The sequence below is a fragment of the Setaria viridis genome, chromosome 7, assembly GCF_005286985.2.
Source record: "Setaria viridis chromosome 7, Setaria_viridis_v4.0, whole genome shotgun sequence".
In the NCBI taxonomy this organism is placed as follows: Eukaryota; Viridiplantae; Streptophyta; class Magnoliopsida; order Poales; family Poaceae; genus Setaria; species Setaria viridis.
The window spans coordinates 33791933-33807301 of NC_048269.2; the positions used below are offsets into that span (position 1 = coordinate 33791933).

Genomic DNA, 15369 nt, shown 5'->3' on the forward strand with positions numbered 1-15369 from the left:
TGAAATTAAAATCACTCCATATAAAATCACAAATAAATCAAACATAGCATGCAGAAAATAAGGCTCATCCCGATCAGTGCCTACCATCACAACCTAGTACAGAATATAGGAGCCAGTATATATAATTACAGAGATTCTGTACAATTCTTCTATAATTTCAGGTTGAAAAACTGCCAAAAAAAAAGTGCACCAAAGAGATTTTTTTTCCCTTCAAGAAGACTTGTCCAATCTCGGTTAGGAAAGCGCAAAAGCGCTCCACATGTCACATGAACCACCTGGCACATGAAAATGACGACATGCAGCCTCAGCAAAGAAATCCAGCTAATGGTTTTCATCAGGGCGTCTCTATCATATCGATCCTGCTGGTTAAATGGCAAAAAAACTGCAAAAAAAAAAGTGCACCAGAGTCGAGACTTGTTCCATCTCCAGAAGTCACATGAAGTGATGACGAACCACCTGGCATATACTCCATGGAAATGACAACCTGCAGACTCGGTCTTTCGAAAGAAAGAAAAAAAAACCTGCAAGCCCAGCAAAGAAACTCAGGTCGTGGTTTTCATGGCGTCTCTATCTGCATATCGATCCTGGTAAATCAAACTAACTCCAGCATTGTACGTTTGCCTCCTTGCATCCAGTTCATCTATCGTGCATGCAAGGATGACTGGCCTGGACTGGACAGGACAGGAGAATATTAGGCAGCAAAAATTCCAGGAGAAGTTCGCCCACCATTCCGTCTAGAAAAGGCCAAAAGTTCAACGCCTGAAATGATGGTTCATTCTGCATTATTACTAGTAGTGTAGTCATCCTCGATCACACTACTTCGATCTTTGCACTTTCTGTTGTCGTCCATGAGGAAAGGAAAGCAAAATATATACAAAATGGTCAACAACTATATCGAGACACAAATCATATTTGTCATTATCTTTCCATTAGGCAGCCTGGAATCTGGATAGTATATAATCATGCTCCTACTACGCATGGCATGACACACATTCCACGACTTTTGGATGCACGAGAAACTATGCATTGCATGTTATCTCTTCACTGTGGGGGTGATTGGTAGCCCAGCTCGCACCATCCGGATCCGCGCGGTGCAGGTTGGGCTCAGATTCCCCCAGCCTTACCGATCAACGGGCATGTTGGATTCAGCTTATAAGCCGGCTGAATAAGCTGAAGCGAACAGGGTGAACAATTCTATCCGTCCTATGCTTCTCTAGTGGACACTATGAACCTCAATCTCATCACCATCCTATACCTCTTCTTGAACTGCAACCAATCACATCTCCATAAACTTTAGAGGGTATTTGGATATCCCCTGCTAAAGTTTAGCACCTTTCACATCGAATGTTTGGATACTAATTAGGAGTATTTAAATATAGGCAATTAAAAAACTAATTGCACAGATGGAGTCTAATTCGCGAGACGAATCTATTAAGCCTAATTAGTCCATGATTTGACAATGTGGTGCTATAGTAACTATTTGCTAATGATGGATTAATTAGGTTTAATAGATTCGTCTCGCGAATTAGCACAGGATTCTGCAATTAGTTTTATAATTAGCTCATATTTAATCCTCCTAATTAGCGTCCGAACATCCCTCGCATGACGAACATGCTACTGCTAAAGTTAAGCACGAGTATCAAACACCCCTCACGCATGGCCAACATACTACTGCTACAGCAGATTGAATATATTGCTTGAAGGGCGTGCAACGTACAAATCAATATTTTCGTTCAGGAAAGGTGCATACTGAGTAGAAAAAAGTTATCTTCTTCTCGAGACAGGCTAGGCTGCTACTAGAGCTTTGTGTTGACTTGACATGCATGCGCTCTTCGATGCTGACTCGACCTGCATGCAGCAGCCATCGATGCTATGTGGTCCTTGGACACACTCACACACACGTACGTACTACCTCGTGAACTTGGCAAAAGTTGACAGGAAATAAAGCAGCTGCTAGCGAGCTTCGGGTCATAAGCCCATCCCCATACATACCCCATGCTCAATCAAGGACGGACAAGGCACGCGAGAATACACTGCATCCTTCCTTCTATTGATGGACACAAGGACTTGCATGCAGGAGAATATTAGGCAACAAAAGTACGCGCATTTTTCCTGGAAAACTTCTCCCATTTCGGCTAGAAAAAAAAGTGCAAAAGTTCACCACCTGAAAGCTGACAATGTGGCTCTCTGCACAAAGAAACTACGCTGCTCAGTCAACATAACTCCTCGTATTTCTTTGCAAAATGAGATTTGGCTAACCTAGCTATAGTCGTCGTACTAAGAGAGAAAGAGAGATCGAGAGCACACATTCCGTTCGGCATCATCTATGATGAAAACTGACAATTCAGCTAATGGTTTTCAGGGCATCTCCATCTATCGATCTACATCCTATAACTTTGTAAGCCCACAGCTAACTAAAATTTCTTATTATATATAGATACTTTGTAATCCCACGGCTAATAAAGAGCTTATTATATTTGATCTTTGTTATTTGTTCATATACTAATTAATATTCCCTCTGTTTCAAACTAATCTCTTGATGCATTGTTATTACTATCTCTTGATTGTACGAATTGTTATAATTTCGATGGTATCGATGCATACCCTCTTAATAGTTTTCTTATCATCATAACAATCTTGCTCACCCCAATCTTGATGTGATGTAAACATGATTAAAAACTACACCAACAAGGACCATGAGTTGAAGTTTAATGCTTGCCATATCATGAGCAAGCTTTTGTGTTGGAGGTGCTAACACCAAGTACTCCTATACAATACTTGACTGCAAAGATAACTATAGCTCTTACGTGTAGTGTGTATTTATAGCGTATGAGAACCATCGAGTTGTTCTAAAGAAAAGCTCGAGCATCCAATAGCCTTTGGAACAACACTAAATAAGAGCCTTAAATTAAAGGACAACATATTGAATGATTGAAAAAAAATCTTTGAATAACTTATGATACCTTCATTAAGAAAAAATAAGTGCATATATAGGAAGTGGTTAGCTGGTAGGCACATAACATTAATGGAGCTCATTTGTTATGATATCTTACAATCCTGAATTTGATAGGGAAAAAAGAATATAAAACATGAGTCTTAGCACACAAATAAATTGATAAGCCTCATTTTTTTATTATGATGTCAGTTCAGGTACCACTTTAATAAGGTCAAAGTGCTAAAGTGAAAAATAAATGTTCAAAAATACATAAACAAATAGAATAATACCGCATTGAAGACAGAGAAGTGTAAAAGCACACCAGCAGCGGCGTCCTCGATATGAAAATGAAAATATGCACAGAGTTTAATTTGTGCAATCTAATTAACAAGATGCATCCTTGCTTCTAATCATAAACACAAGAACATGCATGCAGGAGAATGCTAGTCAACAAAAGTGCACACACGTTCCTGAAAAGGTTGTTCCATTTCGGCTAGAAAAAAGAGGAAAAGTTGAGCACATGAAAATGACAATCTGGCTGAGAACAAAGAATAATCCTCGTATTTCTTCGCCAAATGAGAATTGGCTAGCCTAGTAGGAGAGATTGATTGAGAGCACACATTCCATTAACGGCCTCTGGGCAGGTCTCCGTCTGTTCTGCTTGTGCTTGCACGATGTTAACGGCCTCCCTCCCAGAGATTCAGAGAAGCAAGCATGATCGAGCAGCCCACGGGAAACGAATGCTGATGGGGAATGAATTATTCTATTCAGCAAAATAGTTCACAAGTTGCTGCTTCTGTTCTTTGGGTTAGGCGATCGAAGAGATAATAAGACGGGCAAATGTTTTGTTCCCTTTAGCATCTACTAGCATGTTGTCTTGAATCATACTGTATATAGGACGGACACTAGCTAGAGACGCACTGCAGTGTGTACAGTACTGTACAAGGCAAGCTCAGAGTTCCCAACTGTTTTGTGGTACTGTTTCTTAGTATCTGTATCAAACTCTGAATTTAAAAGATGAATCAACAAAATGAAGCTCAAAACATTAATCCTGGAGGAAGAAGACTATGACGATCAAGGAATTGAAGGCAACCAAAAAGAATTGAGGTAGTGTGTTTGTACAAGAGACAGAATGAGGTAGCTGCGGCTGACTACAAGAAACAGAGCCTGCCTGCTAAATGCTAATCGCTAATCTCCACCGTCTCTGTAGAGGCGTTCTGTACATGTGGTGTCCTTGGCAGCCGCGTTTATGCTGCTACGCCGACCATGTCCTGCGCAGCAGGGACGACCGCGCCGACCTGCCACGGCCGCCGGCGAACATCTCGTCGAGGGCGATGACGAGGCCCATGGCGAGCGGTGCGCCCAGGTGGGGATCCGCCACCAGCCGGAACACGTCGTCGCCCACCGACTCCTTCCGGCGCACCTCGGCCACCGCGTCCCCGCGCGCGTCGCGCACCGCGCAGGCCCGCCGCCCGTACGACCCCTCCACCACGTACGTCGCGGAGGTAGCAGAGGCGGCGTGGGGCGTGACGTGCGCCAGCGCCTTGGAGGCGCGGAGGCTGACGTGGCGTCGGACGGAGAGGAGCGGCCTGGAGGATTCGTCTTCCGCGGCGTCGCCGTCGTAGATGACCCAGTGCTCCGCTAGGAAGCTGAGCCTCTTGCGGCGGACGGTGAGGAGCGGCTTGCCCGCGACGTCCATGAGCACGACCTCGGCGCGGCGCCGGCCGGAGCCGTAGCAGTCGACGCGGAAGGCGAGGTCGCCCTTGGCGTCGAAGACGGTGAAGCCGTCGCAGTTGAAGAGCAGCGACTTGCGCCACACCGTCAGCACCGTGGGCGGCTCCTCCACCTCTGGCGCCGGCGAGGGCGGCTCAGCTGGGTCGGCGGCGTTGGGGTGCACCTTGGCCATTTTCTTGTCCGGCGATCGATAGAATAGAGGAGAGAAAGGCAAAGGCATGTGTGCTCTGCTCTGGGTGTGGACTGTGGAGGCAGCTTGGGGAGGTGCCGGATCCGAGTTGGCGGAGGTGGAAGAGGACGAGAGGTGTGGGGAATTTATATACTGGCCGGGATTGTCTTGGTGGGTGAGTGCGTGGGCGGCTGCGGACGAGACGATCGAGACGGCGGCTGACGCGGGCGGTGGTGGGGTGGTTTCGGGAGACCATCCCATCCCATCCCGTCCCACCCCCCGGCCTGGCGTGCCCAAGGGATCGATGCGACAAGTGACCGCCGGGCTCTCTGACCTCACACGCTGTCCAGCCCTGCATGGATGGACACGCAGGCAGGCCGATTGATCCCATCCACTTTCGTCACAGTACTGAACATGCAAAGTGATTCTGGATTTAGGGGTGATCCTAGCTGCTAGACTTTACCCGTGACACTTCATGAGCTAATTATAAAACTAACTGCAAAATTTCTATACTAATTTGCGAGACGAATCTATTAAATCTAATTAATTCATCATTGGCAAATGGTTACGGTAGCATCACATTGTCAAATCATGAACTAATTAAGTTTAATAGATTCGTCTCGCGAATTAGACTTCATCTATGCAATTTATTTTGTAATTAGTCTATATTTAATATTTCTAATTAGTATTCAAAGATAAAAAACTTTATAGGAGGTGTATCAAACACTCCACTACTAGCACATAGACGGTCGGCAAGAAAGGGAAGGTTTGAGATAACGAGGAATGGCTACAGATCGACAAGATTTTAAAAGTTGCCTCCAAAGCAACAGACCGTCGCACGTGTACTGCTTCTACAGTGTACCATGCAGTGATGCTCTGCTACGTATCCACGCACACGAAACACTTACTTTCAACGGCACATCTCCCAAATAAAATTATGGATAATGCTTGTATTTTTTCCCAAAACATACATGATTACATGGACACTCACTCTCGCTGGAACCTATATTGCTACGAACAATTTATGCACGTCATCCTACCCTCGTGACCACCTATATATTTTGAGGTCGACAAACTCAGCACATACACCTTGGAGTTTGGTATATTTCATGAGAAATTTTAGAGAAAAATTGTCATCTTGTAACTAACCAAAATTACAACAATAACCACGAGAGATTTTTTTTAAATAATACCACGAGAGAATTTGGTATATCATGCCTCCCGACGGTACTATTAATAGCATCAGAGGTCAAGGTCAGTGGCGGAGTCCAGATAAGAAAGGAAAATGTGTGTCAGGGTGCCATGTGCAATTCCCTTTTTGTTGGAACCATTCGCAGATTGTATTCCCTAGCCTGTAGCATCTTTTAATCTGGTCAAGGGACATGGATGATGCTTCGAGCTTTCTCTCGATTATTTCCTAACCCGTGTATGGTATGGATCCATCGAAAATGGCGGAACGTACTTGGATTCGATCTGTGAGTAGTCGTCCTTTCTTGTCTTCTATCTCTATCCATGACTGGTTTCATTTTACCTGTTGATCAAACAACCATGCATGGATTATGTAGTCAATCATACATTCAGATTTGAACCGTTTCCATGGTTATTGGTCTATTCCAATATGGCATTGTTTATAGCTGCCTATTTGGTGGTAAAAGGTGTCATAGGACATGGTTTGCGCTATATCTCGAGTAAAATTAGCATAGAAGTTGTAAATTGCAACAGATGGACATCAAAAGACATTTTTCAGAAGAGAGTGAAAAGGGTAGCCTCCACCGAGTACATTTTGTGCTAAAATTTTGCAGCTATCTGTGACTGAGCGTGTAATTAAATTAAACACTTTTTGTTTCGTGTGGTGGATGATGATTTTTTTGGGTTATTATCTAACAACTGAAGACATGGGCATGAGGGCATATGAATTAATTGCACGTATGTAGAAGAAGAGAAGGCACATCTTCCAAGAATGATGGTTGGTTGCTTCTGTGATCCATGAGTGATTGGTGGAAACCCTCAAAATTATACTTCCTTCTCCAGATATGGATGCACAACATGCACGCCGATTTTAGCCTATTATCCACAGCTAAAAAAAATTGAACAAAGCAATCTGTTATAGAAAAGTTCTTGCTATAGGGTACAAGCTGCTACCTACTTCTATCTATTTTATTTACAAGATGATTTTTGTTATGGTATGAAATGATTATTGATTGAATTGATCAATATATATAGATCTCTAATCTAATAACCCCATATGTGCGCACAAGCAAAATTATTCTTGATCTCCACATGTATGGATCCAACTTGCATGATCTAGTTGCATATATGCTGGTCCTAGTTATTTTGGCTAAGATGCAGCACTAAATTTGGATGAAGGTGCAAGGTTGACATGGAACAAATGCTGCACCGATCTGCTCCGCCGGCATATACTTGGTAGCGAGCTAGGCATATACTTGGTAGCGAGCTAATAATTTGATTCTGATAGCCATGGAACTCTTCAGAGGAGATATCCTTTATGAAGACATTCTTCACATGCCCTCTGTGTTGTTATCATTATATGTTGTCGAGGATAATTAAAAGCAATGGGATACTATTCCTATATACTATGCACTACAGACACACTCACATGCACACACACTCATCTGTACTCGTAAGATTTAGTCAGTAGTAAACCTTGAGATTAACGAAGTCACCATAGTTCAGAGGAGGCTCGGTGTTAATGGACATATCGCCTACCATGACAATGAGAAGGAACACGCGGCGGGCCATGGATGAAACACGAGCAACAGAGGAACTTGTTAATAATTTGCACCCCGCCCCACACCGCACGCGAGCTAAGGGACAAGTGTATCCCAGAGACGAGTTGATCAATCATCGATATACACTGGACGTAGAGGAGGATTGGAGTGCTCAGAACCTGGACGGGTCGATACGATCATATACATATTAGGGTTTTGCATTGCATCGCAACGCGCCTCGAGATGGCTTCGAGTGACACGTCCTTGAGCAGTGGCTACCAAACAAACACAAGGCTAGCTGTAGCAAGTTAAGCGATTCATTATAGTTGCACGCGGTTCTGTTCCCCTTCCGCCCATGCAAACCTGGAGTATAGTCGACAGTGTCTCTTGTCATCTTGTACATTCGATGGGCCGCCAAGCCCATCAACAGGTAGCGAAAATATATATCAGGTACACTGTTGTTACACATGCAAAGAACCGGTGGCAAGCAGTTGAAAACAATAGCAGACTGACCATACAGATGTCAGTTGGCCGGCCGGCGCTATGTGTTCGCATGTGCCTTGTAGCTGTAACCATACGCTTGCTATGGTGCATGGGAGAAGCAATGGACAGGGCACGCAGCATGCATGTAAGCTTTGCAGGGGACAGCCAGCCGAATGCCGCACTCTACCATCTAGTCACATACAGCAGCAGCGCACCATCGATCCAATGAAGCAAGCATGTATGTGGTCACTGCAGATGTTGGACGCAAGTATGACACATGCATCTCTGAATCCATCTTCTTCTTGCATTCCGTCGCATTGTCGTTTCTCTTTCATCCATGAACCGAAATAAGAACCCCTGGGGCATCCAATTCCATGCTAATAATTAAATAAATCTGCCAGTGGCACCTAAAATCCTTTTCTTTTCTTTTTTATCACGGGTTGGGGTTGGTGATGATCGTAATCGGTTGCAAAGCACCTGTTGACTCTTGATGCACAGCAAGTAGCATTTGCCATATCAAATCCAAGCTACTAGTGCTCGATGGGTTACTACTGTCCATGGAATGGAAAACCCACGCAGCATCCACTACTACCGTGACCATGACTTGTCGTCTCTCGTATTCTAGTAGATGATGAGCAGAACAATAGTATGGGAGATGCTATATGTAGTCTGGAACAAGTTAATTATTTATTTCAGTCTACCATTAATTCTCCAGAGTCTCCTTTGAGAGATCTCAATTCAACAATCCAGAGATTTTGTACTTCATCTCTCCCGTTCACTGGCACTGTTCTTCTTCTTGCTTCTTTCACCTTCTTCAGTTCATCGCATTCTTGTCACCACTTTTGAGTTTACTTCGGAAGAACGACGAAGCAAAAACAAAAGTAGCTAACCGATGAATGGATGTGATGTGGCACACTAGCTATAGCTATAGGCCCTCCGCAGTACTAGCAGCCAGCACGCTAAAACTCTGCTGCATGCCGCTAACAATCGATCGGGTCTGTACATATTGCGTCAGATGGAGAAGTGGCCCTGGCCAACCATTGGCGTCGGCGTTTCTAGTAGCTAGCTACGCCGACCATGTCCTGCGCAGCAGGGACCGCGCCGAGCCACGGCCGCCGGCGAACATCTCGTCGAGGGCGATGACGAGCCCCATGGCCAGCGGCGCGCCCAGGCGGGGGTCCGCCACCAGCCGGAACACGTCGTCGCCCACCGACTCCTTCCGGCGCACCTCGGCCACCGCGTCCCCGCGCGCGTCGCGCACCGCGCAGGCACGCCGCCCGTACGAGCCCTCCACCTTGAACGCCGCGGAGGTAGCAGCAGAGGCCATGGGCGTGACGTGCGCTAGCGTCTTGCTGGAAGCTTTGAGGCTGACGTGGCGCCGGACGGAGAGGAGCGGCTTGGCTTTGCCTGCTGCTGCGTCGGCGGCGTCGCCGTCGTAGATGACCCAGTGCTCCCCGAGGAGGCTGAGCCTCTTGCGGCGGACGGTGAGGAGCGGCTTCCCCGCGACGTCCATGAGGACGACCTCGGCGCGGCGGCGGCTGGAGCCATAGCAGTCGACGCGGAAGGCGAGGTCGCCCTTGGCGTCGAAGACGGTGAAGCCGTCGCAGTTGAAGAGCAGGGACTTGCGCCACACCGTCAGCACCGCCGGCGCCTCCTCCTCGGCCGATCGTCTGACGGTGGTTGTGGCGGGCTCTGGCGCGACGGCGTTGGGATGCACCTTGCCCATGGCTGCTCCTCTGTTTCTCTTTCAGTTGTGAGCTGAGATGGCTTTGGTTTCTACTCTGCTTGCTGCGCTTGGAGCTTCGGAATTGGGATTGGAGGTGGGGAGGAGGGCAACGAGAGGGGTGGGGAATTTATACCGGCTGGGGAAGTGGGGGCTGTGAATTGGCTGGGCGGCTGCGGACGCGGAGGAGACGGCGAGAAATGAGCGCGGATCGCATCGCATGTGCTGGCCTCTGCTCTGCTCATGGACTGGGACTGGGAGCGGTTGCAGCTCTGCTCTGCTCTGTCCGGGAGACCTCCCCTGCCTTCAAAAAAGTGATCTTTGCTGACGACCTCAGCGCATGGGGGCACCGGAACTCGTCAAGCTGCTGCATGTGATCGAAATATGAATATTTGTTCATCCACTCTTCAATTTTCCAAACCGGTTTTCATGGACGGAATTCGTTAGGCGTGTAGTCTCGGTGCAGGAATCAGGATATTCGTAAGCTAGCTAGAGCCAATTCATAGCTAGGCGTGCAGCGTTTTCGGTGGAAGAACTTATTCCTCGCCGCCCAACACTTCATTCCGACCTGTTAATCCACTTCCGTCACTGAAGCTGCAATGCAAAGTTATTCTCCCTCCATTGACAATGGTCGGCAAATAATAAAGCGACAAAGAAAGTTTGGGATAGCGGAAATGGTACGGAGAGCGTAAAAGTTGTTGACAGACAAATCAACAACACGGTCATGAAGGGTCATCTTCTTAGGGGCGTCACATGTACTGCTTGTGCAGTGATACAGTACTTTTGCTTTTTCTTTTTTCATGATCGCATAGCTTATGACTTTTTAGGTTCCTTCCTTCTTTTGCGAAACATAGCACAAACACGGACGCTTTCGTACTCGCATGTACGTTCACCGATATGAATGCGCACGTATATATTTTACCTTTAAAAGTGTCTACAAGATATAAGAGACTGAGCCGACAGCCGACAAATTTGAAGATATGGTACGGATGTGATTGTGATATATGTAGACCTTGCACAGGAGTTTAGGCGAAAGATGTGTCAATGTGCCGTAGTCTAGCACCACGCAAAAGCATGAAAACTCAAAAAGTTCATGTGTTGACTTGTGTGTAATTTGTTTTTTTCCAATATTTCCAAGCTTGCATGTCAGTTTTCCAATATTTCGTATACTCAGTTAATCTTGCTAAATGTTTCTTTTTAGGGCTGGGCACTTTTAAAACCGAACCGAAAAAAATACTCAACCGAACTAAAATGTTGGTTTTCGGTTTGTTCGGTTCGGTGTCGGTTTCAAATCCAGCAGAGTTCGGTTTCGGTTTCGGTTTTAGTACTGTACCGAACCGAATAAACTGAACAACCGAACCTTAGCTGATCCAGCACGCAGGCCACAGCCCAGCTGCCCAAGTAGGCCGATAGCTTGAGTATTTTGGCCCACCTCAGCCCAAACTGACAAGCAAATATCCCACACTCTACACACTCCACCAGCAAACCCTAACGCTATTCTATCTTCCAAGCCCACGCGCCAGGCTGGCCATGCGGCGGCGACTCCAGCACTGCTCGGCGCAAACCCTAACGCTATTCTATCTTCCAAGCCCACGCGCCAGGCCGGACATGCGGCGGCGACTCCAGCACTGCTCGGCTTGACGGACCACGGACCACGGTGGCGGCTCCCCTCCACGCGAGCACACCTCAATGGCGCAGTGGCCTAGCAGGCACACGCACGCAACGCAGGTGGGAGGATCTGCGGCGGGCGGTGAGCCGGCAGGAGGATTGCGGCGGGCCGGCGGGTGGCACCACAACCCACATCGACCGGTACAACAGCGGCAACAACAGAGGAATCCTCCAACGTATGTTATGTACTCTTCGTCTCCTCCTGTTCAACTTCTCCTATCCAGCTTGGCTATCTTCATTGTTGCTGATTCAGTGATTGATCTATGAATCCCCATGCTTTTCATTTGTAGATGGGGGATATTGAAGAAACCGTGGCAAATCAAGTGAAAGAAGTGATAGAGGTAGACAAGGAGGAGGAGGAGCAGTAGCCAGGGAAGGGGATGCATAGAAAGAAAGCAAAAAAAGGAAAGCCATGGTTCCAAGATCAGATGCCTAGAACCACTTTACCAAGGTTAAGGTTGCAAGTGGGGAGGAGAAGGCCAAGTGCAAGTACTATGGAGTGCGATGCAAAGACAAATGGTACGTTCTTTCTGAATGCCCACTTAAGAGTCTGCAAAAAGAATCTAAACAAGAAAGTAGTTGATAAATAAGGCACTTTGCAACTGATATGTAGTCCTGGAAATAGTAGTATTGGTACTGTATCTATATGAAAATTTGATCTTGATGAACTGAAAATTAGTTTTGCGGAGATGTTAATTGAAGATGAGCAGCCTTTTGCCGCATATGAACACTCTGGTCTTAGAAAGTTTATGGCCAAAGCGTGCCCAAAATTTGTTATGCCCTCTAGAAGAACAACCACTAGAAATTGTGTGAAAGTGCATGATGTCCAGAAAGAAAAGCTCCAGAATTTTTTCGAATAACACTGTGAAAGAGTTAGCCTCACAACTGATACATGGACAGCTAACACCAAGCAAAACTACACGTGCGTGACAGCACATTTTATTGATAAAAATTGGAACCTGCATAAGAAAATCATTGGTTTTTTCCCCTCAAGGGGCCATGGAAGGGAAGACATTGGAAAACACTTAGAGAGTTGCTTGGCTTCCCGAGGGATTGATAAAGTCTTTACTATAGCAGTAGACAATACTAGTGCAAATAACAATGTAATAAATTATATGAGGAGGATCTTGAATGAATCAATGGTACCTTTGCTGAAGGGGAATACTTACATATGAGATGCGTTGCATATATTCTCAACTTGATTATGACTGAAGGGTTAAAGGAAATTGATACTTCTATTACTCTTGTCTGTGCTGCTGTTAAGTTCATCAAGGGTGGAACATCTAGGCTAGTATATTTGAAGAAATATGCTGAATTAGCAAAAATTCAGACCAAAGATTTTTTAAACCTAGATGTTTGCACTCGATGGAACTCAACGTACCTTATGTTAAATGCTGCACAGAAGTATGAAAAGGCATTTCAAAGGTACAGTGATGAGGACCCATACTATAGCTAGAATTAAAAAGTGAAGGTCCTGGAGTTCATGTAAAATAAGATTAGGAGAAAGTTAGGAAGATATCCTACTTAAGCATTTCTATGAGCTTACTCTTTGCGTTAACACCTTCTTCCATAAGATTGTGGATGTTTTGATCTTGCTGTGAAATTGGTGTCATATTGAAGATAGATTGTGTTAGGAAATAGGTAAGAGGATGCTAGTGAAGTATTACAAGTATTTTGGGGAGAAGTATGAAGAGAAACGGTCTGACAGAGAGAAGAGAGGTGAGAAAGATAAGGGGGATCAGTTGGTTAACTTGGTTATCTTCTTCTGTGTGGCTGTTGATCCAAAGTATAAACATTCAAATTACATAAAGATGGCTACTATGGTGATGTTTGGTGATGAAATTGGAGAGAAGTTGTGGGAAACAGTGAACATTTTTTTCCTCCTTGTTCGAAGAGTACAGAAATATGTATGCTTCAAGTGATGAGGTACAGGCACCTAATGATTCTCAAGAACCAGAATCAAAGAGCAAAAGCTTGATGAGGTCTATCATTGATCAACAGATGAGCAGCAATGGTGGTGGAAATGTCACAGTCAAGTCTGAAATTGAGAAGTACTTCTCGGAAGATAATGAGGAGGATAAGAAAGGTTTGACATTCTTAAGTACTGGAAGGACAATGAAAATAGATTTCCAATTCTATCTCACATGGCTCGGGATCTCTTAGTTATCCCTATCTCCATAGTTGCATCAGAGTCGGTGTTTAGTTCCGATGGACGGATTCTTGATGACATCAGAAGCTCCCTCACATCAACAATGGTTGAGAGACTCATTTGTGCAAGTGACCGTGAGCCTGAATATATTAGTATTGAAGAGAACACCGAAGAATCGGCCAAGCTTGAAGAAGGTAAATCAGTTTGTGATCTTTATGATTTTATCCCAATAATTATTATTTATTCTAACTGAGTTACATTACTGATACCGAACACGTTAGTTTTTGGTTTTCTGGTACACCGTAAACATCAAAAAACCGAACCGAATAGTCGGTTAAAACCGAATGCCCACCCCTATTTCTTTTACACAATTTACCCCCTACGAGAGTATGTATAATATCCATACATGTTGGTTTTCTAGAGTGGTATTAGTTAGAAATAAATTGATTATCCTTTTTTAGATGATGATGGAATAGAAAAGGTATCCTAACATCTACTACATGCTATGATGCATGTGGCTAAGAACATGAGAATTCGGTATCTCCTGTATATAGCAAGGGGCTGGAGTCCAGGAAAGATAAGAAAAATGTGTTCAAGGTGGCAACTCGATCCCTTTTGTTTTGTAGCACTCGCAGATCATCCCCTGTATTAGCTTTTAATTTGGTCAGGGAAAATTGATGCTACTTTGAGCTTTAATTTCTCCCGAGTCTTTGGTGACGCGTGTACGATTATCAAGAGTCGTCCGTTATTTGGCTCCTGCTACCATCACATATAGTAGCTGGAAACGCTATAGTTTCATTCTAATTCCCTCTCTGTTTTTTTTTTCCTTTATTTTTTCTTGGATAGCTTTTCGCTCATCAGCTTGCATGAATATGCACCCAGCTAGGTCCATCTGGGTACAACTTGTGCAGTATACAGCTAGTCTGTCATGCATGATGCATTCATGTTTGAATAGTCCCCTGCTGAGATCCGGTGGCCTGGACCAATATTACCTATATATTGGTGGACATCCCTATTTTTGTGATGATGCGTAGCAACTGAAGACATGGGCATCAGGGCGTGCGTTGCACCTGGAAGGAAAGGGCTTTGATCTACAATGATTAATGGTCGTTTTTAAACTTCCATTATTACTTTTAGATCCGTTACATGACTAATTGGTGGAGCCCTCATCAATGCTGCTCTACTTTCTTCTCTGGATATGGATGCGCATGTTGGTCTTAGCTAAAAATATTATCCGGTGTTTTTAAAGAATGTTTGATGAGCAAACCAATCAGCCACAGAAAAGCTCTTGCTAGCCTAACTGCTACGATTCAGATAAGAGTATTATACTGTTCAAGGATAAATCCCTGGAGATAGACATTCTGATGCTGCTCCTATGTGGCACTTGGAACAAATTTTGGGTGCAATGCAACTCTCATGAAAATAAATATGATGAAGTTTTTTCTTTGATATGGTAGAAATTCATTGTAAACATGCATGCATGTACTTAGAAGTTAAGATTTCTGAAACAAAATTTTGATTGAGTACGTAATTGCCTTATTATTTGTTACAATATTATGTTGTAAGCCCATGGAAAATCTAAAGTTGTAAGGGCATGCATGTGCGTGCAGTGCAGCTCCCTCGCACTGCAACTTGAGACTAGCAGAGTTGGGGGGAGTACTCGATGATACTCTGCGCCGTTAGTTGCATAAACAACAACGAGATGTGTACTGTCCGTGAATCGAGACTGGGGCCAGCCTGGGGTGGCTACACATTTCCGTGCAGTGCATGCATGCATTA

The 15369-nt window shown here is 44.9% G+C and overlaps 2 protein-coding genes across 2 annotated transcripts; both read right to left on the reverse strand.

Moving 5' to 3' along the window:
* Positions 1–4017: 4017 nt before the first annotated feature.
* LOC117865135 (protein LURP-one-related 8) lies at positions 4018–5149 on the reverse strand. Its single transcript, XM_034749254.2, has one exon. It carries the CDS (start codon positions 5097–5099, stop codon positions 4191–4193), a length of 909 nt encoding a protein of 302 aa, XP_034605145.2. The 5' UTR covers positions 5100–5149; the 3' UTR covers positions 4018–4190.
* A 3566-nt stretch (positions 5150–8715) lies between these two features.
* Positions 8716–10150, reverse strand: LOC117862960 (protein LURP-one-related 8). The gene has a single exon (XM_034746518.2). The coding sequence runs from the start codon at positions 9774–9776 to the stop codon at positions 9117–9119; it is 660 nt and encodes a 219-aa protein (XP_034602409.1). The 5' UTR covers positions 9777–10150; the 3' UTR covers positions 8716–9116.
* Between the last annotated feature and the right edge of the window lie 5219 nt (positions 10151–15369).

What these genes read in the sequence shown, in the direction of transcription:
- LOC117865135 (XM_034749254.2), bottom strand. Translation starts at nt 5,099, where the DNA reads ATGGGATGGTCTCCCGAAACCACCCCACCACCGCCCGCGTCAGCCGCC.
- LOC117862960 (XM_034746518.2), bottom strand. Translation starts at nt 9,776, where the DNA reads ATGGGCAAGGTGCATCCCAACGCCGTCGCGCCAGAGCCCGCCACAACC.